Source organism: Gopherus flavomarginatus, chromosome 1, assembly GCF_025201925.1.
Source record: "Gopherus flavomarginatus isolate rGopFla2 chromosome 1, rGopFla2.mat.asm, whole genome shotgun sequence".
NCBI classification, from domain to species: Eukaryota; Metazoa; Chordata; order Testudines; family Testudinidae; genus Gopherus; species Gopherus flavomarginatus.
In genome coordinates, this window is record NC_066617.1 from 345014939 (window position 1) to 345042768 (window position 27830).

General features: G+C 42.8%; 1 protein-coding gene across 5 annotated transcripts in view; it reads right to left on the reverse strand.

The window, feature by feature from the left end:
- Positions 1 to 2369: 2369 nt before the first annotated feature.
- The window catches only part of AMOTL1 (angiomotin like 1), a 147479-nt gene continuing 122018 nt past the window's right edge, over positions 2370 to 27830 (reverse strand). For 4 of the 5 annotated variants that reach the window (XM_050940752.1, XM_050940777.1, XM_050940786.1 and 1 more), the window contains 5 exons: positions 18643 to 18833; positions 13632 to 13757; positions 11592 to 11818; positions 10035 to 10307; positions 2370 to 7980 (listed from right to left, as the gene is read on the reverse strand). In XM_050940752.1, the coding sequence (XP_050796709.1) occupies positions 7874 to 7980; positions 10035 to 10307; positions 11592 to 11818; positions 13632 to 13757; positions 18643 to 18833 (924 nt within the window). In that variant the 3' untranslated portion in view covers positions 2370 to 7873. The remainder of the gene's footprint in view (positions 7981 to 10034; positions 10308 to 11591; positions 11819 to 13631; positions 13758 to 18642; positions 18834 to 27830) is intronic. The other variant, XR_007772619.1, reaches the window with a different exon arrangement.

Consider the following 27830-nt stretch of genomic DNA (forward strand, 5'->3'; position numbering starts at 1 on the left):
TAGTTTCACTTGCCTGCAAAGCCATGGCTTAAGGGACGGATTACCATTAATACAGAACAGAAATGATGCCAACTGCTCTTCTTGTACTGGGCTTACCCGCGGATGTAACGCTGCTGCCCACTATTCCTCGTTTTCCCTAATTGCTGTCTGATGGAAGTGCTTCCCGGCATAGGAGAGCTACATGCAAGTCACTGTTGTAACGGCAGCACTGCACCCTAAATAGCACGTTTTTGCAACGAGAGCCGACTGTATGGTAAAGTGGGAAGGCTCATGGGTTTAAGGCAAGCTCCTAGAAGTTCTCTGGTCACCTAGTCTGTTCCCGCCAGGGCCAGCTTGCGTCTTGCACTGGCCACTGTCTCAGTCTGCATTTGTCACACTGAGTTTTAAATATCTCAAGCCATGGTGCTTATACCATTTCCTGTGGATTCAAGGAGAGGAAATGACTCAACACGGTACAATAGAGGCAGATTCTGAAGCTGTTTATCAATGAAGCAATTTCTGACATCTGGGTGAGAGAGTGAGAGCACTTTCCAGAATTAAGATCTGAATGACAGTAGATGTGATTAAATCAAAATATCGAAAGCAAATTGTTACACCCAGGGAGGACTAGCTGGACTCTGAGCTACGGCTTTGTTTTGTAAAAGACACCTTAATCGGTCATATTGACAAGGAACAAGGCAACAAGGAAGCAGTAGAACTGCCAAGCACAGTGAATGGATTATCGCCAACACCACTTCGTCCTTCTGTGTTTCTTTTCACCTGCAGCTCTCCCAGTCAGTATCATTATTCCCATTTACCGTCTGGGGCACTGAGGTTCAGAGAGGTGAAGTAATTTGCCCAGTTCACACAGCAGGTCAGTGGCAAAGATGAGAATAGAGCTGGGGTCTCCTAACTCACAGTCCAATGGTGCTATTTTGGTACCTCAGTGATCCTCCTTATTTGGCTGGCAGCTTGGGAAGCTCTTGTGTTTGTAGGCATTCCAAAATAGGATCAAATCCATTTTGGTCTATAGCTGGACACATCTTTTATACAGCTTTTCCTACACATTTCATTCCATTTTTTCCTGGACTGGTTAGTTTACTAACATGATCTCAAGTCACTCAGCTAAGTCCTAAATCTTGCTACAAAATCCAGGCTTCAGCTTTTTTTTTTTCTTTTCAAACAACAAATTAGATTCTTCTGTGGGCCCAAGCCTGTTACCTAATTTCTTCTTGCTGTTATTGGCAAAGCCCACCTGCACTAAAAATAGATACAGCTGCTGCATCTTGGAGAGAGTGCTAAGATAGGTGACCCAGTGTGGCACTGAAACCTGTGTTGAGTATGCGGGACATGAGACTGCTGCGATGTGTGAAGGATGCCATCCACGCTGGTATCTATGACATCCTTGTGTATCTTCTGACATGTTAATTCCAGGGTTGTTTTTTCTTTTTAAAAACAGGTGCAGGAGAGCCAGGGTGGAATGTGGCAAGCAGATGGGAAGATACACTTCATAGTTTTCATACCTTACATACATGGCGCTCCGCTGGAGTAGTTTCAGGAAAATTTTAATGGACTCATTCAAGAGCATGTGAGAGTTGGCTGAGCAGATCTCAGTTATTAAATGCAAGATACTCACGCATGTGGCACTTTTTTCCCTACTGTTTCTTTCACTTGAGTGAAAAAACTCCAACAAACTGTGCTTACGAAGGTCTTGATCCTGGGAAGTGTTGGGCACTCTCGAAAATCCATAGAGCCACACAGAATTGCGCCTATGGTCTTTATTACTTACATAGGACATAATGCTGGAAGTGACCTCTTCGGTCATTGAGTCTTGTCTCTAGTTAATGCAGGCAATCCCATTTTATAATCCATTCATAAATTTAGCATAGATATTGTTACTTTAATTCATAAGGGACCAGTCCTGAGCTGGTGAAATCAGATGGAGTTTTGTCACCAACTACAATGGGAGCAGAAATCAGGCCTTATCTGTGAAATGAAGAAGTGCCTTCCAACTAGAGAAGATAAATTAATTCTATCTGATCCCATTCTTCATGCTTGCTGGGTCATGGTTAGGTTCTTTTCCTTTATTTGTTTTTACTCTTCGCTTTGCAGGCCTATCTATAAGAATTTGCCATGTACAAGGAGTCTGTATAGTCTTTGTCTTTCAGATGAGACACAATCAACCTCCTCTCCACCAGTATGCAACGATGTCAATAGTTTAGGGTTATGAAAAAGGGGAAATGATCTGAAGTTAACTGAGCCATCACTTTCCAGTTTTAGTGGCCTGCAAAAGTACAGAAAATGGTTTAAAAATTCATGGTGTTTTTTTCATAGATCTAATACATTTCACACTGGAAACTCAAGGAAGGAAACATTTTATACATTTATTATATACAATATTAAGGCACAAGTTTAAGCAGCAAAAAATAGGAAAATCTTTGGCTGACCAACAATATCAATATTTGCTGTGAGTGACACATAATGTTCTTCATTTCCCCATATATGTACAAACACCCCTCCAGCTGTACAACACTGTACACCAACCATTCTATACAACCAACAACAGTAGAAAATGACAATATTTTACAATCAGTTACCAACATCACCTGGAATGGCTACAGCACAATTCCACAAAGCACAATACAAATCAAGCAGTTGGGAAGAACAGTAGAAATGCAGTTACACTGGTTTGCTGGGGCTAAGTGAACTGATTTACTAACAGTAGTACTTTACACATATTGCCACTAATGCTCTAACTTTGGGTAGAGATCCACTGCCTTCCTTTGCATGAAAAGAAAAATGTCACAAGTTCAACAAACCCAGGAAGAATTACCCTCTACGTTTATTTCAAAAGCTATCTAAATAAATAGTTTTCTGCAGATGACTACAATCCTGGGCAGCATCAATTGTAAACACACCTTTGGGTATTGAAACTGGAGGGATGGATCCTTAAAGAATTGCTGGAAATATATATAAAGAGAGAGGGAGAGCTGTATTCTAAGTGACCAAAAGAAGCAAGGTTATACCGCTAGCAGATATAATTGTGTGAAAACAATACCATCATGCACGTTAATAGAACACCATCTTTTCTGGATGACTAGTTGTATATATGTACAGCATTTATTCAATAGTTCTGCCTGAAAGGAAATAGTATAGCTAGCAATAAAATACTGAGCAAACAAAAGGACTACAAAGCTTTTGTGCATCCTTATTCCTTGGGAAAGGTCCAAGGTCCATTTGGTGAAATATTTATCACTAGTAGTTTTATTTTTACTCCCTTTTCTCTGCTGATCCATGCCTGATTAAGGGTGCAATCTTGCCACATCTGCTTACTTGAGCAAGGACTACTGATGTGAATCGAGGTTGTAGGATCAAGACCGTATGGAGGACAGATAGAGGCCATACGTTGAATGCATATGCTCTTAAAACATTTAAATTAACAAAGTGAGGAAAAAGAATTATTGTTACAATGCATATTAAACTGTGTAACATCTTCCAAAGGGTTTATGCATTTGCTTTGCAAGGCAAAGCTGCTAATACTTAAAAACATACCCTATTTCTTGGTTTAACAAGTGCAAAAATTAGAGAGGGGGAGATGCTGACATATGAATATTTATATGTGTAGAGAAATATAAGTGCATAGATGTAACAACATTGTTTAGTATAAAAAAAAGTATCGCTTTGCTATGCACTACTCCATGTGTATCAGATACATGGCTGGCTTGTGGCACCTGCACGCCTTCAGAGCACAAGTTTTCACTTGGTAAGGCAACTCCCATCTTTTCATATGCTGTGTATTTATATCTCCTTACTGTATGTTCCACTCTGTGCATCTCATGAAGTGGATTTTAGCCCATGAAAGCTTATGCCTAAATAAATGTGTTAGTCTCTAAAGTGCCACAAGGACTCCTCATTGTTTTTGCTGATACAGACTAACACGGCTACCCCTCTGAAACATGTTTTCAGCAGAAGCAGACTTGAAAGTGGTTGCAGTCTCCACAGTCTCGTGGCTGGTAGGAAGAGCTCAGTGTAAGTGTTTGCAAGAGGGTTCCCCACATGACCTTGGACCAGCCCTGAACACATGAATGCATCTAAACAGGTGACTTTTGTGACAAAGTCAGGCTGGACAGCTGGAAGAGAGAGGTGGAAGGCAGGTAGGTGAGCCCTCGAGTGATAAAGGCCCTTTTCCCTATACGCTGAAAAGGGGTTACCTCAGGTCCACTAGGGACACCTGAAACCTTTAAAAACCCCTCCGCTGGTGAGAGAGGAGGGGGAGAGACTAGCTGCTGCAGGGCTTGTGGCAGCAGGGAGAAAGGACTCCTCCATGGTGGAAGGCTGCTCGCTTCCCTACAGGGGAAGCTACCTACCTGAGTGCCTGTTTAGGGGATGAACTGGCATCCCAGGGCCAACACCAAGGTCACCCAACCCCAGAAAGAGGGTAGGAAAAGGTATTTCCCCTTTTCTGTGTTGTGAATTTGTATCCTTTGGGTTGGCGGAGAACTTCTTGGGCCTTCCCTGAAGCCTAGCTGGAAAATATTGACAAGTAAACCCCCTAGTGGGAAAATAAACACTGTCTGGAGTGGGGCTGATTTACTCCAGCCCTGCCTCCACCAGCAGAGGAGCAAGTGCTGAGCCCTGCGAGGCGGAAGAGGTGCCTGCGCACACTTTGAATCTTTGACCACCAGTACTGCAAAATCACCCTCACCCCCATCTCAAGGCCATATTCATTCCTAACTTCAGTAGGAAAAGAGAATTCAAAGATTTGGAAAGATTATTTTTTTTAAAAAAAAAAGGCGAGGAGCAACATCTATCCACCAGCATTTGGAATAAAAGAAGCAAAGTTGTGTGTGAGTGTTAGGTTTCATGCCGAGGTGCATCCCCTTAATTACTGCCACACCTTACACCAATGAAAGGTACATTTTAAAATGAGGAATGTTTCATCTTGGGAGAAAACAAGTGGAGAAGAGAGATGGCAGCTCAGCAGTAAACAACCAAACCATTAACAACGATGCAGTTAAACTCTTGGAGCCAAGTTCTGCATTCCTGAAGTGCCTCAAATCCATTAACTTGAGGGAGTCTGGGGTGAACAAGGAATGTAGGATTAGGCCGGGGGGCGGGGGGGGGGGAACGAGGGGCACATGGTTTCTCCTAGGGAGATTTTTTTGGGGTTAATAACACTAAGCACTTATTTATATGGCGCTTTGCATCATCGAAGCACCGCACAAACACCAACCTTCTCCACCGCCCTGATAGGAAGGAAAGGATTCCTATCCCCGTTTTACAGCTAGGGTTGCTCAAACACACAAGGCCTGATGCTACACGGCGCTCCTCCCATTTTAGGTCAGCGACGCTGTTTGTAAAACTGGAGTAGCACAGTGATGAATCAGGCCCAGAGAGACTGACTGACTTGCCCAAGGACACACAGCAAAACAGTGGCTGAGCCAAGATTAGTGCACGGGGAGTTTCTAGGCTCCCAGTTATTAGACTTTGGTGGGACATTTTCAAAACTTGGGCTCTGTCCAGAAGCCATTTATTTTTTAGTTTGAACAAATCTCCAGCTGTGTTTGAGTGGAAAAAAAAAAAAAAAAAAGAGAGAATTCTTGTGCCCTTTCTTTGAGCAGTCCCACAATCAAAGTGATGAAAAGGTGCATTTCAGCACTAATAGCCCCTGTTGAGGAACTCTGCAGACATAGTCCTGTTCCACAAAAACGTGTTTTGATTTAACCAAATTCTGGCTGAATCAAGGAGGATGAAATTCACCCCTGTGCAGAGAGCCAGGACAAGGATCTTTCTACTTAGAACAGGTACCACTTTTGTCCCATTTAAGCCTTATTGGGAGGGTTTAAGTGGGGCATAGGTCTTGTGTAGGCTCCTCTGCATGGGGGGGTGAATGTAACTTCTAAGGAATGATCATTTAGACAGCAATGGTGATGCATGTGGAAATATACAAACTCACCACCAAAATATCCCTCAGGGACCCTAACCTGGTGAACTTAGAAATGTTAAATCTTCTACCTCTCAACACACATGCACGTGTGTCATAATCAAAATTCGAGCCCAGTCCTGTAACCTCGATTTGTGTGAGGAATGACTACTTATATAAGGGCTGGTCCCTTGAAGACAGTGGTTCTCAAGCTTTTGTACTGGTGACCCCTTTCACACAGAAAGCCTCTGAGTGTGACCCCCCCCCCCTTATAAATTAAAAACACTTTAAATATATTTAACACCATTATAAATGCTGGAGGCAAAGCGGGGTTTGGGGTGGAGGCTGACAGCTTGCAACCCACCATGTAGAACCTGGTGACCCCCTGAGGGGTTTCGACTCCCAGTTTGAGAACCCCTGTTTTAAGATAAGGAAAAAAGGATTAGGAGAATTTCCGTGCATGTTCAGAAACATCCTTTCTCATTTACACAACCAGGCTGTCTTTTAAAATGAATGTAAACATCCCAGACAGGCAGCTATGAAGTGCTGTAGAAATCTTACCAACAAACTGATCCATGCTATGCAATTGGGTGAATGAACTGCAGTGCCACGTGCAGTGGAAATCCATTTTTAAGCGAGGAGGTTTATTATTTCTCATACTAAATGTATTGACTAATTTATTGTTATTATTTAATATACATCCAAGGGCTTGATTCTGATCTCAATTGCAAGTAGTAAATCTGGATGAATTCGGCTGAAATCAGTCAATGATCTCCACATTCCTCTCAAACTTCTACAGTAATTGTCCCCAAACACTGTAGTAACCCTGGCCTGAAACTCTGCCTGCCAGTACATGCTCAAATTCACCCTCAGTTACAACTGGAGGGTAGAATTTGCTCCACTGACAATGCTGAAGCAGTTTCAACAGATACTGCAAAATACTATACTAAGTATTTTGATTAATACTATTAAGTATTTTAATAAGCCAGAGAATACATCTACAGTGGCACCATGTTGTTCCCTGTGAGGTGCTGAGCATCCTGAATGCCTATTGTCTCCAAGCCCTCACGAGTAAAAACTTTTAGCACTCGAATGTACGTACAATTTGCTGCTTACACAGCTTTGTGTGTGTGTGTTTTACGCATTAGAGCTGAGGGAATACGCTCAACATTTCTCCCTGAATAGTCACCAAAATTGTAAAAGAAATTGCTTTGACAGGGTTTATGCCCCTTTTACATGCATCTTCTATGTAAATTCTAGCAAAGAAATGCTCATGGCAACAGTGAATTTTGAGCAAATTTAGAATTTGCAAAACATGAGTGTATGCTTTGGAAACCTGATCCCAAGAGCAGCACTCATCCAATCAGGAAAGACCTATATATCCAATCAAAACAAACCAACCTGGCTTGAAACAAATACTTAAAACAAACTGCTTTGTGCACAATCTACTGACCAAGAATTTTTCGCTAAAATAATCTGGTGAACAATTATGAATAATGACTTCATTTGAGAAAAGTTTAAATGTCTCCTGGGCAATTCACAAACTCCCGCTGACTTCAACAGAGCCAGGATTTCAGTCTCTGTCTTGGTTGTAGCTAGAGAGTAACACAGAACAGCATTATAGAACACTGTTGCAAATGGTAAAAAGATACCTTTTCGCTACAATAGAAAATGCAGTTCCTATTTCCTTTACTATCTCTTTGTGAATCCATGTTTCTTTATCACCTTCTGTTGTCAGAATATTCCGGCCATTCACGTGCACCTTCAGCATCCTTCATTTCATGCTTACATCTCTTTCTTTTCCCTCTGTAATTCAAAGTCTTATTCATCTCAGCCTCTAGGCTCCTTCCAGACTCAGTCTTGCTCAGACTTTCTTCAAACTCGTATATTTAGTTTTTAAGATTTGCACAACATTGGCCTCCCTGGACTTGACTGTATCTGCACAAAATCCTGAGGAAGGTCACTCTTTCCTCAGATGAGGACTTCCATCATATCGGCATCAGGAAATTCAGGCTTGTGGACCAAACTGCTTACTCGGCCTTTGCTATCCGACAGCTTCCCGTGGCTGGGGGAGTTCTCTGTGACAGTGAGGAGAGAAATCCAGATTCATCAAGAAGTCTAAAACACATTCAAAATATTTTTTGGGGAAAATCTCTAACTATACTTTTTTTTAACATTTAAGGCCAAATTCATCCCTGGAGTAGTGACATCAGAGATTGCTCCTCTGGCATTTGCCAGGATGCAACAATTCCTCAGTCACTTATGCCCTCGGGGACAGAATTCTTATTTTTATGTTTCAGTTTTGCGATTTGAAAATATAATTCCTTCCACTTGCAACATCTGAATTTCTCTGTGGCAAACTGGATTTGCACCAAGAAGGGCTGGGGTGTATTCCATAGCAGAACCTGATCCTGAACTCCTGGTGCACCAAAGGAATCCCATTGAGGTGAGTAGGTTAATTAGCATGCAAAGAATGTAGGATTGGACACGGTGTGATTTAAAAGCAGCAAAGAGTCCTGTGGCACCTTATAGACTAACAGACGTATTGGAGCATGAGCTTTCGTGGGTGAATACCCACTTTGTCGGATGCACCCGACGGAGTGGGTATTCACCAACGAAAGCTCATGCTCCAATACGTCTGTTAGTCTATAAGGTGCCACGGGACTCTTTGCTGTTTTCACAGATCCAGACTAACATGGCTACCCCTCCGATAGCGTGATTTAAGGGACATGGTAAAGATAAAAATGACATTTAACAATGTTTCTTCCCCTGTGTTGCTAATAAACACAATAAATGCCTACCTAGGTACTGAAACTGCCATATCACCATAAGAATCCTCAGATTCTTAAAGCAGGAAGAACCTTTTAGATCATTAAAGCACAGAGAAGTTTAAAGGATTAATTCATTGTTAATTGAAAAGGGGCTTGAACTAAACCCTAGAGCAGAATTTTGGAAAACATACAGGCCAAGATTTTCAGGACACTTGTGACTGTGGACACCTTGTAGAGGCCTGATTTTTAGAAAGTGGGTGGCTCAGCTTTGGCCCCTTTAAGATGTCTCAATTTGGGCACCAAAATCCCAGTGTTCACTGTATCTGAAAAATGTCAATATGCCGTAGGCTTTATCATTACTTGAGGAAGCTTCTCAGTGCAGCTACTCTGGATCTATAGTAATATAACTGAGTGCAGAATCCCTAAATATTTTTAAAGTTGTTTTTATTCTTTTTCTTTATCTGCGATAACAGTTCTAGTCACACAGCATTTTGAAAAATTAGTCCAAGATACTATTGTAATCCACGTATTTGATCTGTCTATTGCCCATGTCACAAGAGTATCTAAAGGCTGAAAACACAACTCTACACCCGTCTTATTTCCCTTCCTGAAGCCTAAATTTAGGGTTTAAATTACCTGACTGCACCTCCTTCAATTAACAGCAATGGGTTTGTTTTCATGGGGAATAAAGGATCGTGTAGGAAACAGTCTTTTTTTTAAATAATGTTTTTAAAACAAATGTCTCCTGTAACTAGGGCTGTATAGAAACAGTCCCCATCCGTCAAAAAATATTTCTAAATCAAATGTCCCTTGTTTTCACACAAAAGTAAACCATTCTGTAGGTTTGGCTCACTTTTCCCATAAGTTTTCATAAAAATATGAAGCAAATGGCTTCTTCTGCCCAAAATAGTGTAAACTGGGAAAATTCTCCAAAAAAATGTTTGTCTGGATGTGGGAACAAATGTGGAATGTGTCCAAGATGAGAAATATTGTGACCAGTCCCAGGCTGGAATGTCACTTTTTGCACCACAAATAACTGTACATGCTGAAATTTCCCCTTTCAGCAAATTAATGGAACTTGATGAAAACTGGTAAAAAAAAAACAAAACCTAAACTCTGCATAGAAAAGTCTGCAAGGCCAAAGCAGGTGGTTTTGCACACATCTCTCTCTTAAATTTGACTTAAAGAATGCTTTTGATTTTCTTGAGATAATAACCAACAACAATTTATCTATCTGTCTTAGAAGTACTTATATTTATCTAGCCATCTCTCTATACTTATATTTGTCTCATGCACCTATATAGCACAAGTCACCATAATAATAATGCACTGATTGTACCATAAAGGTTGGAATCACTTACCCAGTTTATCTCTAGCGCCTTTGGCTCCTGTGTGTCTCAGGGAAGGGCTGTTCGAAGGAGTGGTGCTTAGCCTTCCCCTGCCTGGGAAAGAGGCAGTGTTTGGCCAGAAAAGCTCAGAGCTTTTGTCAGTCTGAGTGCTGCTGTCTTTGCTGCCTGTTTTAGCATGGAAGGCGCTGACTGGCAAGGAGGAGGCTGCACAGGACAAAGAGGGAGGTAGGGGAGGCAGTGCAGGGATTGAGGAATGGTCGTGATGATCCTTCCCTAATAGCAACCCTAGAAACACAATAACGATCATGTTAGTAAAATCAGAGATGGAGAAGCCCTGCTAGATCCCTCAGCACAGCCTCCTCCCAGGGCAGGATTGTTCTCCAGGGCTTTGGTGCAGCATAATTTTAAATATATCCACTAATGAGGTGTCCACTACTCACCTGGGGAGGCTCCACCTGAGAGAGAGCCTCCTAGATCTCATTAGCAGGAAGATTTTGCTCAGTCAGCTTAAAAGGTCCCTTCTCTTGAGTCCAGGATAAAACCCTCTAGAGGGGAAAGAGGGCTCAGGAATGGTGTGAGATTCACCTCAGGGATGAGGAATTTGGAGACTCAGCACATACTCAGTAGTGTGCTGGCACCACTGTGGTGCCACCCAACTTCCCCTTCCTTCCATGGTTCTCAAAGGAGCACAGCTGACTGGTTAAGAGTAAAGTGCGCCTCATACAGCAGTTGTCATGCACCCCTTTCATCGCTCCCTAGAGCCATGGAGGCCCAACCTTGCAGAGTTGGGATAGAGGAGCTTCTGCAGGCTACCCGGCAGGGGAGGAGCATACAATGAAGATTCTATTGCCAATCTTTCACTCTCCCACTTTCAAATCCATGCATATTTGCTTCCCGCAGCCTATACGAGCAGATAAAAGCACCAGACCCTTCCTCTGATCCCATCACCACTCATTATATTCGGCATTGTTCTTCCTCTTCTTTGGTGTTCATGTTGTTCCCATGACACTTTCAGAAACTATTTCCTCAAGGTGTACAGATAGTCATTTTTACCTCTTTTGATACATCAGTCCTTTCAGAACAACTGCTCTTCTCTGAACCCCCTCTTGTTTGCCTACATTGTTCTGACATCGAACACATTGAACACAGCATTCTGAAATTGCTGTCTCAGCAGTGCCATGCAGAGAGGGGCTATCGCTGGACTGTAATGCCTTTTTGCACACAGCCCAAAATGGCATGCCTTCTTTTTTTCCTGCCATATTACATTGCAAATTCCTATCCAAAGTGCTGTCTGCTCTCTAGTTTAATGCAACTTTTCCTAGCCCAGAGTAGGATTTATTCCCATTAAATGTGCATACACAGCCTGCATTCCTCTGGGTATGATTGTCAGGCAAGTACAGCTGTGCCTGAACACACAGGGTGGTGGCTCAAACTGTTTGTGGAAGGTGGCCAATCACACTTTCAAAGCTGCCCCTCAAAGTCTTATTCTGGCCACAGACAGATTTTGTTAAGCTGTCCTCTCTCTGAAACCATTTGCACTGCCAATGCCTAGCTCAAATTGGAGCTCACCTATGCTTCCTTTCCAGGTCTTCTCCTCCTTCTTTTCCTCAGCTATCTGATTGCCGGTGAGAGAGGTCTGGCGGGAATGCGCACCCATTGCTGCAGCGATGGATGGGACCGATCGAGCAGGCCGTAAACTTGTGTTGTCTGTTTTCCCAGCATCCTTCCGCAAACGCTGCTGAAGGACCTTGATCATGGCATCTTTCTCAATTATTTTCGCATGCAGATTCTTTATCCTGCCAAAATAAGAATGTTCTGCTTACAAAGATGAAAAATAACTTCTAGATCACAGCTTATTCCACTGCTGCCTTTTCAGGACTGTTTCCTGTAGTACATTCTCTGCTGCTTTATCTCTTCCAGTTTTAAGCAACTCAAACAATTAAATTTCCACCATTTCCTTTGAGGGCAATTGCACGGCTTAACTAGGCAATATTTCCTGCTATTCGGCCAATGGTGATGACTTTTTGTAAGATTAAATAAGTAAATAGATTTAAATTAAGCGGGTCCATTGGTATTACTTCAATAAACTAGCAAGAATAATCTGAAAAATAGTCCTAAAGATGCTGTGGACTGATGGGATCACTCAGATAGGTAAAGGAGCAATTTTCTTTGCCCCACAATACTTCTGGGATAAACCCTGAGTTCTTAACTGTGGCAGACTGCCATTGGGGAGTTTTGCCTGAATCACGGTTGACTGAATTAAAACTGAGTAAAGACCTCAGGAGTTGGTACTATCAAAGTTTGAAACAAAGATTTTAATAATTAAATTATCTTGCCCAAATCTCTGAGGGCTCATACCAACTGCCACTGAAATAAATGAAAAAAACTTCCACTGCCTTGAGTGAACATTGGATTGGGACCTTAGTTTCTGTTGAAAGCTGTGGAAATAACTAATGGTCTGTGTTTTCCAACTTACTGGAGGACCCAACAGCTTTCTTCTATAGACCCTGAAAGTGTTTTAAGATGATAAAGAACCAATTATTTGAGAACAGGCTGTGGAAACATGGCAGTGGGGCATTTAAGACTGAATCAAACTGAAAAAGTTTGAACCAACTAATTAAAATGCCAGTCAAATGAAAATCATGTCTTATGAAATGTAGCCAAGTACAGCAGACATTTTTTGGGAGGAATTTAAAAAAGAAATGTCACATATAGTCTAAATCAGAGTTTCTCAAACAGGGGTTGCCGCTTGTGTAGGGAAAGCCCCTGGCGGGCCGGGCCGGTATGTTTACCTGCCCTGTCCTCAGGTCCGGCCGATTGCGGCTCCCACTGGAAACTTTAAGGCTGTCATTTTCAAAATGGAGTGCCTAATTTGACTTGCAGCATAAAATCCTGATCCATCTCTTAAAGAAGTTAATGGGAAAAAATTCCCACTTATTTCAAGTCCTCTGTGTGTGTGCATGCATGCATGCATGTGTACATATGATGAAAAACATAGAACCAGTTAAATTATATTTTTATTTTCTGGAAAAAAATTGTGAAGAACATATAATCTTTTGTCAGAATTTTGTTTGGCTTTTTTTTTTTTGCTTTTCAACAAAACCTGAGAAATATCTGTGAAAACAGAAATTTTCTCAAAAACAATTTGCTGTTTAGTCATAAAGCAATTTTTAATTACAAAAAAAAAGTGTTGATTACAAGTATTTTGAACAGCTCTAGCAAACAAGTAATTGGACGTGCCACATACATATTTTCATTTGCATGCTCAAAATGGGAAAACTGCACATGCAAATGGGAACTTGTGTGTGCAGAGACAGGTTCTGTACCAACTACTGCTTTCATAGATTCCATGCCAGGAGGGACCACTGTGATTCTCTAGTCTGACCTTCTATATAACACAGGCATAAAACTTCCCCAGAACAATTCTAGAGCACGACTTTTAGAAAAACATCCAATCAATGTTAAAATTGTGGTGAAGAATGGGCCTATTGGCATGCAAAGGGCTAAATGACGCGTGGGCTGGCTTATCCAAGAATCTGAGCAGCTAGAATCTCATGATAAGACCTTTAGCACAAATCCCGCGGTAAGTATTTAACAGCTGTCCTTTACGTGTATTCCATGTCCTGACACCTCCGGTTGGCTTGAACAATCTCCTCCTCTTCCTGCCATATTCGAACCTCCAGGGAGTTCTCGTTGTAGCTGCCATTCCGAGAGTGGTTAATGACTGAGGTGTCCCTAGCAACACAAGATACAGCTATACTCGTTAGTGTTACTTGTGTCGCAAACAACTTGGTTCAATAAAAGGCCTCTTTCATTACAAACAGGCATGCAACTGTTATTTTACCATTCACATTACAATGGAAATCTACAGCTATATTTGGAAGGTGCAATAGTCCAGCAAAATGTTTCTGAAAATACAACAAAAGTTGGGAGGGAATTGGAGGTGAAATCTCATATTTTAAAATGATTTAAAATTAAAGGACACTATCAAGATAAAAATAATGGGCCAGATCCTCTGCCAGTCTAAAACAGCTCAGCTCCATTGGGTTCAATGAACATATGTTGATCTACATCAGTTGAAGACCTGGTCCAGTATATTAAATAATAAATCCTTAGCTGGTGATATAAACAATAAATCAATGAATTGTGGATTGTTTTTAGCTCCCCTCAGGTTTCTGAACCTTTGGTGTACATTTGAATCATGTTTCATGTTTTTTCTGCACAATCACAAGGGCTAGAAAAAAAATTTAAAAATTAACGAAAGCCAAGATTCTCATGTAATTACTTGACTCTATGTGCTGGGGCTTTAAGAAAAAAACCAAATAGTGATGGTTGAAAGAAAATCACAAGAGTCAGCAACACTGAATCTAATTTGCTGTTTGCTTCTGCACTTCAACACTGGATGAGAAAATGAGACTGATCAATTTAGTTTCTTGTTTCACATTCAGTTTCACTTTCTGGTTCTCATACACTAGCACAAAGCTGGTGTGTTTGGGTTTCCAAAGCCAATAGGGGAAAATTTTCAAGAAAATATTTATGCAAAGAAAAATATATAATTGACTAAAAAACATATTTTATGTGAAATTTTGCAAACCTTGGTTTTGTTGTTGTTTTTTATTTTACTTTGTTTTATAAAGTCATACTTACATTTAGGATCTAAAATATTTGATAGGGTCCTTTTAATTATGATATTTTAGATGCCGGTACACACCAGTGACGATACCTTGTAGTAACTGTGACACAGAAATATTAAAAACCCTGTCCTGAGGACACAAAGGTCCTGATTTGCAAAGGTGTTGAGCACCCACAAGTCTAGCTGAAGTCAACAGTAGTTGTAGCTGACTACCCCACAATCACCTTGCAGGGTTTAATGCAGACCAGATGGGCCAATTAACCCCTTAGGCAGCTGATTAAAGAAGTTCAGCTGGGCAGGAATAGGCAGGATCTATAAAGCCCAGGAGCCGAAGCCAGGGGTGAAAGTGGGCCGGTACAGGCCAGTATGGTGTACTGGTAAGAAGTGGCCACCGGTATCGGCCTGTATGCAACTGACGTTAAAGCGTTTTAATGTCGCTGCCTCTTTTGCCGCCAACGGCGGAGCTAAAAGGGGCAGCTGTCCCAGGGCCCAGAGATTTAAAATGGCCCAGAGCTACCACGGCAGCAGACAGAGCCCCAGGTGGTGTGGGCCAGACAGCGTGGATAGGCTGGCTTGGGGAGGCTGACCCTCAGCCCCGCCCCTTCTGGTAAGTCGTACCGGTAAGTCATCTGTGTTACTTTCACCCCTGGCTGAAGCAGAAAGGGGTACTGGGAAAAAGGCAGACACTCCCAGGAGAAAAGGAGGAATGATTGGAGACTGCAGACACTACCTGGGAAGAGGGAGGAGGCTTTGGGGAACTGATAGACCTACGAAGAAAAGGGGAACCAACAGTAGGAGGAAGCTCAGGGATAGAGCAGCGAGGCCAGAGAGAGAAGGCCCAGATTGCTACGTTGAGGGTCCCTGGGCTGGAACCTGGAGAAGAGGGTGGGTCTGGGTTCCCTTAGGAGCCACTGGGAGACTGGCACTGAGGCAGCGAAAGAACTGCCTAGGACTACTGAGGAGCTAAACCTCCCCTAGGGGGCAGGGAACCTGTGACATGAAATAGCCACAGGGCCGAGCCACGAAGAGGATGCTGTGAGAGGAGCTCCAGGTGGACGAGGTGACGGTGTGCAAACCATAGGTGAGGTGTTGTCGGCCTCAAGCTAATCCCCAGAGTACCAGAAGAAGGCACCACCAGTCAGGCGGCGAGTGGTGCGCCCCATGACATACATCTCTGAAAATCAAGCCCCCAGTAAATACACTCATGTTCTGGGTATATTAAAATGCTTGGGTCTATGTGAAATACTTGATAGTATCTGGCAGTAAAAGGAGGAAAATTCCTTTGTGAGCCCTTAATACTACGGAGAGAAATCTACCCTCCTCCTCTGCACATGTCAAGTACACTCAACCAGGTCTGTTAAGGAAAACTACTGCCTTCCTTTGATGCAACAGTTATAGGTAGGACCCTATGTAAATCATGATTTCCTGGAGGGCATGGAAGTTGTGAAAATGCCCCCAAACCGTGATTTTTAAATATTTTTTAAAAGGTAAAAGTCTACAGCAAAGTCTGTTTCAAGGATGAAATTAATTTTACAAGTAACAATAGTCAATTATCAGAGGGGTAGCCGTGTTAGTCTGGATCTGTAAAACCAGCAAAGAATCCTGTGGCACCATATAGACTAACAGAGGTTTTGGAGCATGAGCTTTCGTAGGTGAATACCTACTTCGTCAGATGCATGTAGTGGAAATTTCCAGGGGCAGGTATATATATGGAAGAAAGCTAGAGATAATGAGGTTAGTTCAATCAGGGAGGATGAGGCCCTGTTCTAGCAGTTGAGGTGTGAAAACCAAGGGAGGACAAACTGGTTTTGTAGTTGGCAAGCCATTCACAGTCTTTGTTTAATCCTGAGCTGATGGTGTCAAATTTACAGATGAACCAAAGCTCAGCAGTTTCTCTTTGAAGTCTGGTCCTGAAGTTTTTTTGCTGCAGGATGGCCAACTTAAGGTCTGCTATAGTGTGGCCAGGGAGGTTGAAGTATATTGCCTATAGGTTTTTGTATATTGCCATTCCTAATATCTGATTTGTGTCCATTTATCCTTTTCCGTAGAGACAGTCCAGTTTGGCCGATGTACATAGCAGAGGGGCATTGCTGGCATATGATGGTGTATATTACATTGGTGGACATGCAGGTGAATGAACCGGTGATGGCGTGGCTGATCTGGTTAGGTTCTGTGATGGTGTCGCTGGTGTAGATATGTGGGCAGAGTTGGCGTCGAGGTTTGTTGCATGGATTGGTTCCTGAGCTACAGTTACTATGGTGTGGTGTGCAGTTACTGGTGAGAACATGTTTCAGGTTGGCAGGTTGCCTGTGGGCGAGGACTGGCCTGCCACCCAAGGCCTGTGAAAGTGTGGGGTCATTGTCCAGGATGGGTTGTAGATCCCTGACTATGCGTTGGAGGAGTTTAAGCTGTTTCCTTATTTCCTTGTGCAGGTATTGTAGTTTTGAGAATGCTTGGTGGAGATTTTGTAGGTGTTGGTCTCTGTCTGAGGGGTTAGAGCAGATGCGGTTGTACCTCAGTGCTTGGCTGTAGACAATGGATTATGTGATGTGCCCGGGATAGAAGCTGGAGGCATGAAGGTAAGCACTGAGGTACAACTGCATCTGCTCTAACCCCTCAGACAGAGACCAACACCTACAAAATCTCTACCAAGCATTCTCAAAACTACAATACCCGCACAAGGAAATAAGGAAACAGATCAACAGAGCCAGACGTGTACCCAGAAGCCTCCTACTGCAAGACAAACCGAAGAAAGAAACCAACAGGACTCCACTGGCCATCACATACAGTCCCCAGCTAAAAGCCCTCCAGTGCATCATCAGGGATCTACAATCCATCCTGGACAATGACCCCACACTTTCACAGGCCTCGGGTGGCAGGCCAGTCCTCGCCCACAGACAATCTGCCAACCTGAAACATATTCTCACCAGTAACTGCACACCACACCATAGTAACTCTAGCTCAGGAACCAATCCATGCAACAAACCTCGATGCCAACTCTGCCCACATATCTACACCAGCGACACCATCCCAGGACCTAACCAGATCAGCCACACCATCACCGGTTCATTCACCTGCACGTCCACCAATGTAATATACGCCATCATATGCCAGCAATGCCCCTCTGCTATGTACAACGGCCAAACTGGACTGTCTCTACGGAAAAGGATAAATGGACACAAATCAGATATTAGGAATGGCAATATACAAAAACCTGTAGGAGAACACTTCAACCTCCCTGGCCACACTATAGCAGACCTTAAGGTGGCCATCCTGCAGCAAAAAAACTTCAGGACCAGACTTCACAGAGAAACTGCTGAGCTTCAGTTCATCTGCAAATTTGATACCATCAGCTCAGGATTAAACAAAGACTGTGAATGGCTTGCCAACTACAAAACCAGTTTCTCCTCCCTTGATTTTCACACCTCAACTGCTAGATCAGGGCCTCATCCTCCCTGATTGAACAAACCTCATTATCTCTAGTTTGCTTGCATATATATACCTGCCCTTGGAAATTTCCACTACATGTATCTGACGAAGTAGGTATACACTTACGAAAGCTCATGCTCCAAAACCTCTGTTAGTCTATAAGGTGCCACAGGATTCTTTGCTGCTTTTAATAGTCAATTAATTAATGAAACTGATTAACATTAGTAGTAAACTTCATTTTGTGCAAACTCCATAAAATTCAATACTTCGCCATTTATGCTGTCATGAATTTTCTAAAAATCATGATTTACACAGGGCCCTAGTTACAGGACACTGCTGGAGGCTGGTTCACTGGCCTTGATGAACCATTGGTCCTGAGCCAGAATGGTAAGGCCTAACGGCCTTGCTATGGTGAATGGTCCCATTAACTTCAATGGGACTACATGACTGGATAAAGCAAGCCTGATTTGTCCCTAAGAAAACACACACTTCTTTTAAATACACAAAGCCTTGTTCGATTGAGTGTATTGCTGACTGCTTGGAACAACATGATCTTACCTTTCTGTTGCAGCTGTGGCTGCTGCATTCATGGCAAAGTGCCTGATTGTGCTCTCCTCTAGATACTTCTGCTCCCACTTGGTCATGTCAGCTTCTAGAGCCAGAATCCTCTCCTCCTTTTCCCGCACTAGCTCCATCAGTGCTGGGGCATTGTGTTCTGGCAGGCTTTCGGCCTGGTAATTCCCCTGTCTCTGGAGTTGGGGAGAGGGAAACAACGGAAGATATTCAGCCTGCACCAACACGAGAACTGCAAACACCTCTTCTACAAAATCTTCTGCAAAATAAACCCAGGGGCTTTCAACCTTTTGCGTGGCCTGTTGCTGAATCAGTAACCACCCTAGCGATCAGAGATTAAATAGGGCTCCTTGTCAAAGAGTGACCCAATAGTTATTGCTAGAACCAGTGAGATTCAAGTTTGCTCTAGAAACTGGCCCTAGCAACTCAACAGTACCAGGAAAGCTGGTTTATTGCTTAGCAAAGGAGGAAAGCTTCAGATGGCGTGTGTAAAACTTCCAGCTGAAGGTGGGGTCCTCCCCAAGTTCCTGAAGGTGACTTACTGAGGGCTGTGATGATGCTGTTCTGGCAGGACTCAACTGAGAGTGCCAATTCAGGACCAATTGCTTAAACGGGGTCCTGAAGGCTGGGGGTTTTTCCACCTCTAAGGCAAAACAAACCAGTCAGACAAAGAGGACTTCGGTTTCGCCCCACTGGCTAACCACAAGTCACACAAGCAATTTCCTTAGACACTCCAGTCTCCCAGTATCACCACTAGTCCCACTTGTCCTGGGGATGAACGGTTATGAACCCAAACCCCCAATAAAAGAAAACGGTTCTCTTGATCCCAAAGGACCAAGCCCCAGACCCAAGTCAATATACACATCAGATCTTACCCACAAATCATGGTGTTGCCAATTCTTTAGAATCTAAAATCTAAAGGTTTATTCATAAAGGGAAAAAGGTAGAGATGAGAGCTAGAATTGGTTAAATGGAATCAATTACATACAGTAATGGTAAAGTTCTTGGTTCAGGCTTGTAGCAGTGATGGAGCAAACTGCAGGTTTAAATCAAGTCTCTGGAGTACATCCCCCACTCGGATGGGTCATTCAATCCTTTGTTCAGAGCTTCAGTTTGTAGCAAAGTCCCTCCAGAGGTAAGAAGCAGGATTGAAGACCAGACGGAGATGAGGCATCAGCCTTTTATAGGCTTTTCCAGGTGTAAGAACACTTCTTTGTTCTTACTGTGGAAAATTACAGCAAAATGAAGTCTGGAGTCACATGGGCAAGTCCCTGCATACTTTGCTGAGTTACAAGGCGTATCTGCCTTCTCTCCATGGGTCAATTGTGCAGCTGATGGTCCTTAATGGGCCATCAAGCAGACTAGGCAGAGCTCAAACCAACTTGTCTGGGATGTCTCCCAGAAGCATAGCATAAGTTTGAAGTACAGACAGTACAGAGCTAATACTCATAACCTCAACTACAAAATGACACATGCATACAGACAGCATAATCATAACCAGTAACCCATAACCTGGTCTTAGACACCTTATATGACCCCCTTTACATAAGATTTGGTGCCACTACAGGACCTTGGTTGCAACCATGTTCTGTATGGTCCCAGATTATATCAATAACGTCACAAGGGCTAAGAGATGTTAAAAGAGGCTAGAAGAGCTGGTGGTCCCACCACAGCAGGCACACTCCTCATTGGGAGGAGCAATCCAGCTCTCCACTGTGGTGGTGTTAATACCTCATGGGCTGATCAAGCTGGCATTCTAGCTGCTCACCCTCACACACGCATATACTGCATAAGCTGGTGAAACAGGCTGGCAGAGCTGACATGAGCTGCTATCCCAGGCACACACCTGCCCATATAACATACTTGATGGATTGCTGAAAAATGGAACTGTGAAATAGGCTAGCAGAGACAGCATGTCTGCTGCCTATTACAGCATGCCCACACCCACACCACTGCTTTGAAGTGCAAGTGTAGCCATACCCTCTGACTTCTTGTCTTTACACCCCTTTCCCTTCTTTCCTCAGTTCCTTCATGTAATCTCACCACTGTCTGTGCAAGAGATCAGCTTTGTCTGAGAGCCTGCCTGTCTCTCTCTCCCTTACTGGTCTGCTATCTCTTTTCAAATATCTCTTCCCCCATGTCCAGTCTTATTTTTCTCTCCTCCTGTTGTTTTTCAAGCTGGCATTTTCAAACCTGGCAGCCTCAAGTTAGGGCACCTACATCAGCCAGCTTTTCAGAGGTGCTGAGTACTTGCAAATCCAAATGAAGTCAGTGGGGAGTTCTCAGCACCATTGAAAATCCATCCACTTAAACAGGTACCTAAATATGGATTTGGGTCCAGATCGTCAAAGGTATTTAAGCGCCTAACCCCCATTCCTTTCAATGGGAATTAGGTCCTTCAAAACCTTTGAGAATCTAGGCCTTGGGGACTAAAGGTAGAGATTAGTTAGTTAAAGTTTCAAACCTGAGTTTGAAAATGTTGGGTGGGACTTTCTCAAGAGCTCCGTGTTGGCCTAAGTCTTCTTCCAGGGAAGTTAATGGGAGTTTTACCAGTGGCTTTTGCAGCACCTACACGGAGCGCTTTAAAAAGTCCCACTCTTTGTCTTTTATCTCTGTAATGACTGCTGTCTTGCACTGCCAAGCAGCTGGGGGTGCAATCTGTAGGAAAGGTGCAATGCAAGCAAAGGTTGTGTTCCGTTATTACATTAAAAAACTGTGCTGGCAGGACTGGCTTCCCAGATACGCACTATGGCCATCATATATTCTGTGGGATGCTGAACCAGGCTGACAGAACTAGGATTCCTGCTGCTCATCCTGGAATGCAAGAGCATCGTGTGATACTCCAAACCGAGCATTAAAATAGCTGTTTTGCTGACACTTTGTCACACTTCTCTCATGCATGGAGAGAGTGTCCAATATGTGTAGGTATTATGGAGAATCAGAAAATAGTTAAATATAACCCAGAAGCAAAGCAATACTGCATGCTAAATTAAATGGCACTTGGCCACTATTATGGGTCATGGATCTATGCCAATTTACAGCAGTTGACGATCTGGCCCCTTGTATCTACTATGACTGCTTAAGCACCAGCTTCAGAATGTCGGTCTCCCTTAGTCATATGAATTTATATAGCATTCTTAATACCAGCTACAGTACCTCTACTGCACTTAGCACATTAATGGTATTTCAATCATCATCATCATCATCGCCAGGATGGGTAAGGAATGGTGTCCCTAGCCTATGTTTGTCAGAGGATGGAGCTAGACGGCAGGAGAGAGATCACTTGATCACTGCCTGTTAGGTTCACTCCCTCTGGGGCACCTGACATTGGCCACTGTTGGTAGACAGGATACTGGGCTAGATGGACCTTTAGTCTGACCCAGTACGGCCATTCTTATGTTCTTATAAGATATAGAAATCAATCCATGAGTGTGGATAAAGCTTTTTTATGTTATGGATAACACTGATGTTTGTTTATGCATTATCTCATTTGGCATCATCCTTTGAAATTTCAGAGTTATGGGATACGCAAAACGGACACAGTGGATGAAAGAATCCGATAGAAGAGAAAATTGTTTATCCAAAGCAGGGAAGCTAATGCAGAGGATGGGGAGTTAAAGACCTTGGCTCTATTCCTGGCTTTCCCACATGATCTTAGGAGGTGGTTTCTGTAGTGCAGAGAGGTTCGTGTGTTTATCTAGCATGCAAGAAGTCCCTAGTTTGAAACTGGCCAGAGATGCTGGTTTTCAGTTCCCACAGGAATTCTGTACAGAACAGTGAAAGTAGGACCTTAGACAAATTACTTAACCTCTCTGTACCTAAAATGGGGATAATTTTAGTTACCTAATCCATAGGGGATTGTGAGAGAATTAAGGGTTGTAAAGTTCTCTGAGACCTTCAGAGAGAAGACATTATTGAAGTGTTTTATGAAGTATAAGAGTTGCTGCATTTAGTGGCACATAAGATTGAGTCAGAGACAAGGAAACTATGTTGTGCACACCCGTTTGTCAACTGCGCCACATCACAAGCTACCCAGGGTAAGGCAGACCCTATGTGATGTATCAAAACCATGAAATCAGGGGTGACTGTGTAACCTACACTTCCATTCTCTGGAATTCGTGCCACAAAATACTACAGTCTCTAGTTCTTTGTTTTGGATTCTTTCCTCTTGATGACAGAAAACATGACTTGAGAATGCAGGAGAAGACTTAAGTGAACTTTGGCTTTAGGGTAATACTGACTTTTTTTGAAGACGTTTTCTGGAATAATCCATTATGGAACAATCCTTTGGGGGCAATTGTTGTGATGCTTCACCAGCAAAAACATCAGTTATGATTCAGATAATGTCAGTTCTGGAAGGTATGAGCATATTTTTACAGAGTAATTCCACTCTGTAAAAATTGTGCCCTCAAACTCCATGTATAGAGTGTCTTACTAATTTCAGATCAAAATAAATGCCAACCCCATAAACTCAACCTGGAATACAAAGTTAAGAGGTTCTTTTTTCCCTGGCACACGCATCACCAACAATAAATATTCACCATTTGGAACTTAGTTAATAATTCTGTTGATGATACCTTAGCCAGAACAGAATCTAGCTCATTCTCTCCTAGGTAGACTGTGCCTATAAAGCTCACCGGGTTAAAAAGTAGTAAAAGTCTATTTTATTTGGCGTGACTCAATATTCCGTAGATAAGACTGTGATGCACGATAGCAGGTGTCATTTTATGGAGTGATGGGACTCACCTCACAGTTACAATTAGAGCTAGGTGTTCATCATAAACCAGTTTTTGCCCTCTCTCAAATTAAAAAATAAATCAAACATTCATACCAGCCTCCCCTCAAACCTCGCAGGTTAGATGGGAGGCCAAGGCAATTTTTTGAAGTGAAAATCTGAAGGGAAAAGGTGTTCCAGAATTGCGACACTTTAAACATGGTGCTAATTACAGTTCCAACCCAGTAAGTGTAGTAGCCTGCCCTGTATTTATGCATTTATCCCCCCAACATCCCTATGAAGTAGAGAAATATTTGCAGATTTTCCACATTCCCGGTAAAAACTGAGGCACAAAGAGATTGAGCAACTTGTGATCACACAGAGAGTCTGTGGCAAAGCCAGAGATTGATCATAGATCCCCGAACTCAAATCCAGTGCCTGATCCAGAAGCCCATTCTAATTACACCATAGACTGATGTGGCTCTCTGATATTCAAACACTGAAAACCACATTTTTTTTTAATGTTACTTAACTGCAACTATCTTCTCTTTTGGGGCCGTGATCCGCCTCTCGCACTGGTTTTACACCGTTATAACCCCATTTACGTCAATGGAGTTACTCCTGATTTACTCCAATGTAGCTAGGAGCAGAATCAGGTCCTTTGCTTTTAAGCAAAATACTGTGTAGCAGCGGGTCCATTTGCCACAAGTTTTAGTAATAACAAGCCCTGATTACAGTAGGGTTCTGGCAGCAGCAGTGTTTCTTGACAGTGGGAAATGTGTGAACTTTCTAAGTTAAAATTACATGTCATGCCTCAGTTATGTTCTCTTTTACACCCTTTAGCTGTTTTTCTCAAATGGTGACTTACTACACTAGTATAATCATTCGCTGACTCTCAGCAGCCAGAAGTCACATGTTCTGATCTCAGTGCTGGCTGCCAGCTGGGAATTTTCTCTGCAAACTCTTCAATGCTTTTTCTTTGTCATGAACTAATCTACTCCCGAAAATAACATCACGATTTGTTTTGAGAAGGAGGTGATAAGTGAAGGCGAGAAAGGCAGTGACTTACCTAGATGAGTAACTCTCAGACAGTTGAACTAAGCATAAAAGTACACGCTCAAACACATAGGCGGAGAGCTCCCAAAAAGAACCATGAGATCCCAGGGAACATTCATAGAATCAGGTCTCTGCACATCCATCCAATTCTGTGTTTAACCCATATATAAATAATTTACTGGAGTAGCAGAAGAAATGGTTCTTTGTAATTATGTAAATTATTCTGAATGTGTGTGCATGTATGTCCATACACCAAATCAATGTTACATTGGAAAATGCTATTAAATGCTGTTTGAGTGTTTGGTTCTATAGGATCCAATCTGATAGTAACTCGCATCTTCAGTAAAAGTCCATCAGAAAAACTATGGGCCAGATCCTCACCAGGTGTAAATCCCAAAGCTTTATAAATGGTGTGGTTAAATTGTGAAGTGTTTAAGTGTCTGGAATTGCCAAAGTTAAGACTGGAGAGTGTATGAATTCCTTACTTACATTGGCCCCAGTTCAGGACCTTAACTCTGCTCTGTAGTGACACCGTGCAATAACCATATGATGACAGCTAAGGAATTTTAGTGCTTAGTCCCAAATTAGACTGATTTTTGAAGCACATTTGATTTTTTTTGCTTTCCTTCCCCACCCCACCCCACTCACTGTTTCACCAGCAGGCAGAATCAAGGTTGTTTGTTTATTTCAAATTTGATGACAACATATATCTCCAGATCAGTGGCACCGCTATGGGCACCTGCATGGCCCCACAATATGCCAATATTTTTATGGCCGACCTGGAACAATGCTTCCTCGGCTCTCGTCCACTCCAGCCCCTTCTCTACCTATGCTATATTGATGACATCTTTATCATCTAGACCCATGGGAAGGAGACTCTGGAAAAATTCCGCCACGATTTCAACAGCTTCCACCCCACCATCAACCTCAGCCTGGACCAATCTACACGGGAGGTTCACTTCCTAGATACCACGGTGCAAATAAGTGATGGTCACATTAACACCACCCTATACCGAAAACCTACCGATCACTATGCCTACCTTCATGCCTTCAGCTTCCATCCCGGGCACATCACACGATCCATTGTTTACAGCCAAGCACAGAGGTACAACCGCATCTGCTCTAATCCCTCAGACAGAGACCAACACCTACAAAATCTCCACCAAACATTCTCAAAACTACAATACCCACACGAGGAAATAAGGAAACAGATCAACAGAGCCAGACGTGTACCCAGAAGCCTCCTACTGCAAGACAAACCCAAGAAAGAAACCAACAGGACTCCACTGGCCATCACATACAGTCCCCAGCTAAAAGCCCTCCAATGCATCATCAGGGATCTACAACCCATCCTGGACAATGATCCCACACTTTCACAGGCCTTGGGTGGCAGGCCAGTCCTCGCCCACAGACAACCTGCCAACCTGAAACATATTCTCACCAGTAACTGCACACCACACTATAGTAACTCTAGCTCAGGAACCAATCCATGCAACAAACCTCGACGCCAACTCTGCCCACATATCTACACCAGCGACACCATCACAGGACCTAACCACATCAGTCACGCCATCACCGGTTCATTCACCTGCATGTCCACCAATGTAATATACGCCATCATATGCCAGCAATGCCCCTCTGCTATGTACATCGGCCAAACTGGACAGTCTCTACGAAAAAGGATAAATGGACACAAATCAGGTATTAGGAATGGCAATATACAAAAACCTGTAGGAGTACACTTCAACCCCCTTGGCCACACTATAGCAGACCTTAAGGTGGCCATCCTGCAGCAAAAAAACTTCAGGACTAGACTTCAAAGAGAAACTGCTGAGCTTCAGTTCATCTGCAAATTTGACACCATCAGCTCAGGATTGAACAAAGACTGTGAATGGCTTGCCAACTACAAAACTAGTTTCTCCTCCCTGGGTTTTCATACCTGAACTGCTAGAACAGGGCCTCATCCTCCCTGATTGAACTAACTTCGTTATCTCTAGCTTGCTTGCATATATATACCTGCCCCTGGAAATTTCCACTACATGCATCTGACAAACTGGGTATTCACCCACGAAAGCTCATGCTCCAAAACGTTTGTTAGTCTATAAGGTGCCACAGGATTCTTTGCTGCTTTTACAGATCCAGACTAACACAGCTACCCCTCTGATACTTAAGGTTGTTTGAATACTCCACTTCTGTATTTCCATACCATATTTTGATTATGGTAGGTTTAGCCTGAAATCTGAATGTCCTGGGTTTATAATGCTTGTTTGGGGGATAACTGCAACATTCCTGTAATGAGTTTTACCCCACATGACTGATATATGTACTCTCAAACCGAAGTTCAACATAACATTGTTTTTGTCGAGGAATTTCCTTGTTGTTGTTTTTTTAATTACAATTTTCAGACATTAAGCCTTAAATAGGAAACAAAAGAGAATGTTGCCTTGTGATATTTCTAATGAGATGAAGAAGTGTAATATCAACCTTAAAACATCTCATTTACTTATTTAATTTTAATTTTAAGTCTTTTATAGCCAGATTCACCAGTGTGCTCTGGTTGCTTTACACCTCCCTGGGGCAGCACAAATCAGCCAGAACACACTAGCCAGTACAGATGGGTTTACAGCTGCTTTGCACTGCCATAGCTATGCAACAAATTGCAGTATATTCCCCACTTTTCCTCTACAGCCTGTCCCTCGCGTTCTCCTGCATCCCTCCCCCCAGCTTCCCCACTCCCTCCATCTTCCCCTGCACGCACACACACACACACACACACACACACACACACACACACACACACACACACACACACACACACACACACACCCGTTTCCCACTCACTCCTTCAACCCCTACATTCCTCTGCATGCACCTGTACACACATACAGAGTTTTCCCCATCTACCCTCCCAGTTGAACAGATCTGGTGCAAAGGGTAGTTTTTGAAAAGTAATTTTGGGGAGGATACACTGTATTCTCCATAGATATGAAAGCAGTTGAATCCCTACTTTCAGTGCAAAACTACACTCAACCTTAACTATTAAGCCGTAACTAGTGTCTCCCCAGCATGTGGAGAAAGCCAAGCGCCATCAAGCAAAAGTGTTGGAGAAAAAATAAATAATCCTCTAATTAAAATCAGCAATGAAAAGGGCTTTTCTAAGTGAAGGATTTATCTAAAATTCAGAAATTTCCACCAGGGTGACCTTTGATATAGTTAAAAATGACTGTCCTGAGTAAAAAACGAAAAAATATGTGGTATGTGTCCACTCATGAGTATTAAGCATCCAAGTTTCTACTTCAGTGAGCTTTAAAACTCAACCAGGTGCTCACACAGCTCTAATGCAGGAGCCCTGACAACACCCCATGGAGTCAAGGAACTCTTGAATCTCTCTAGAGGGACTGGT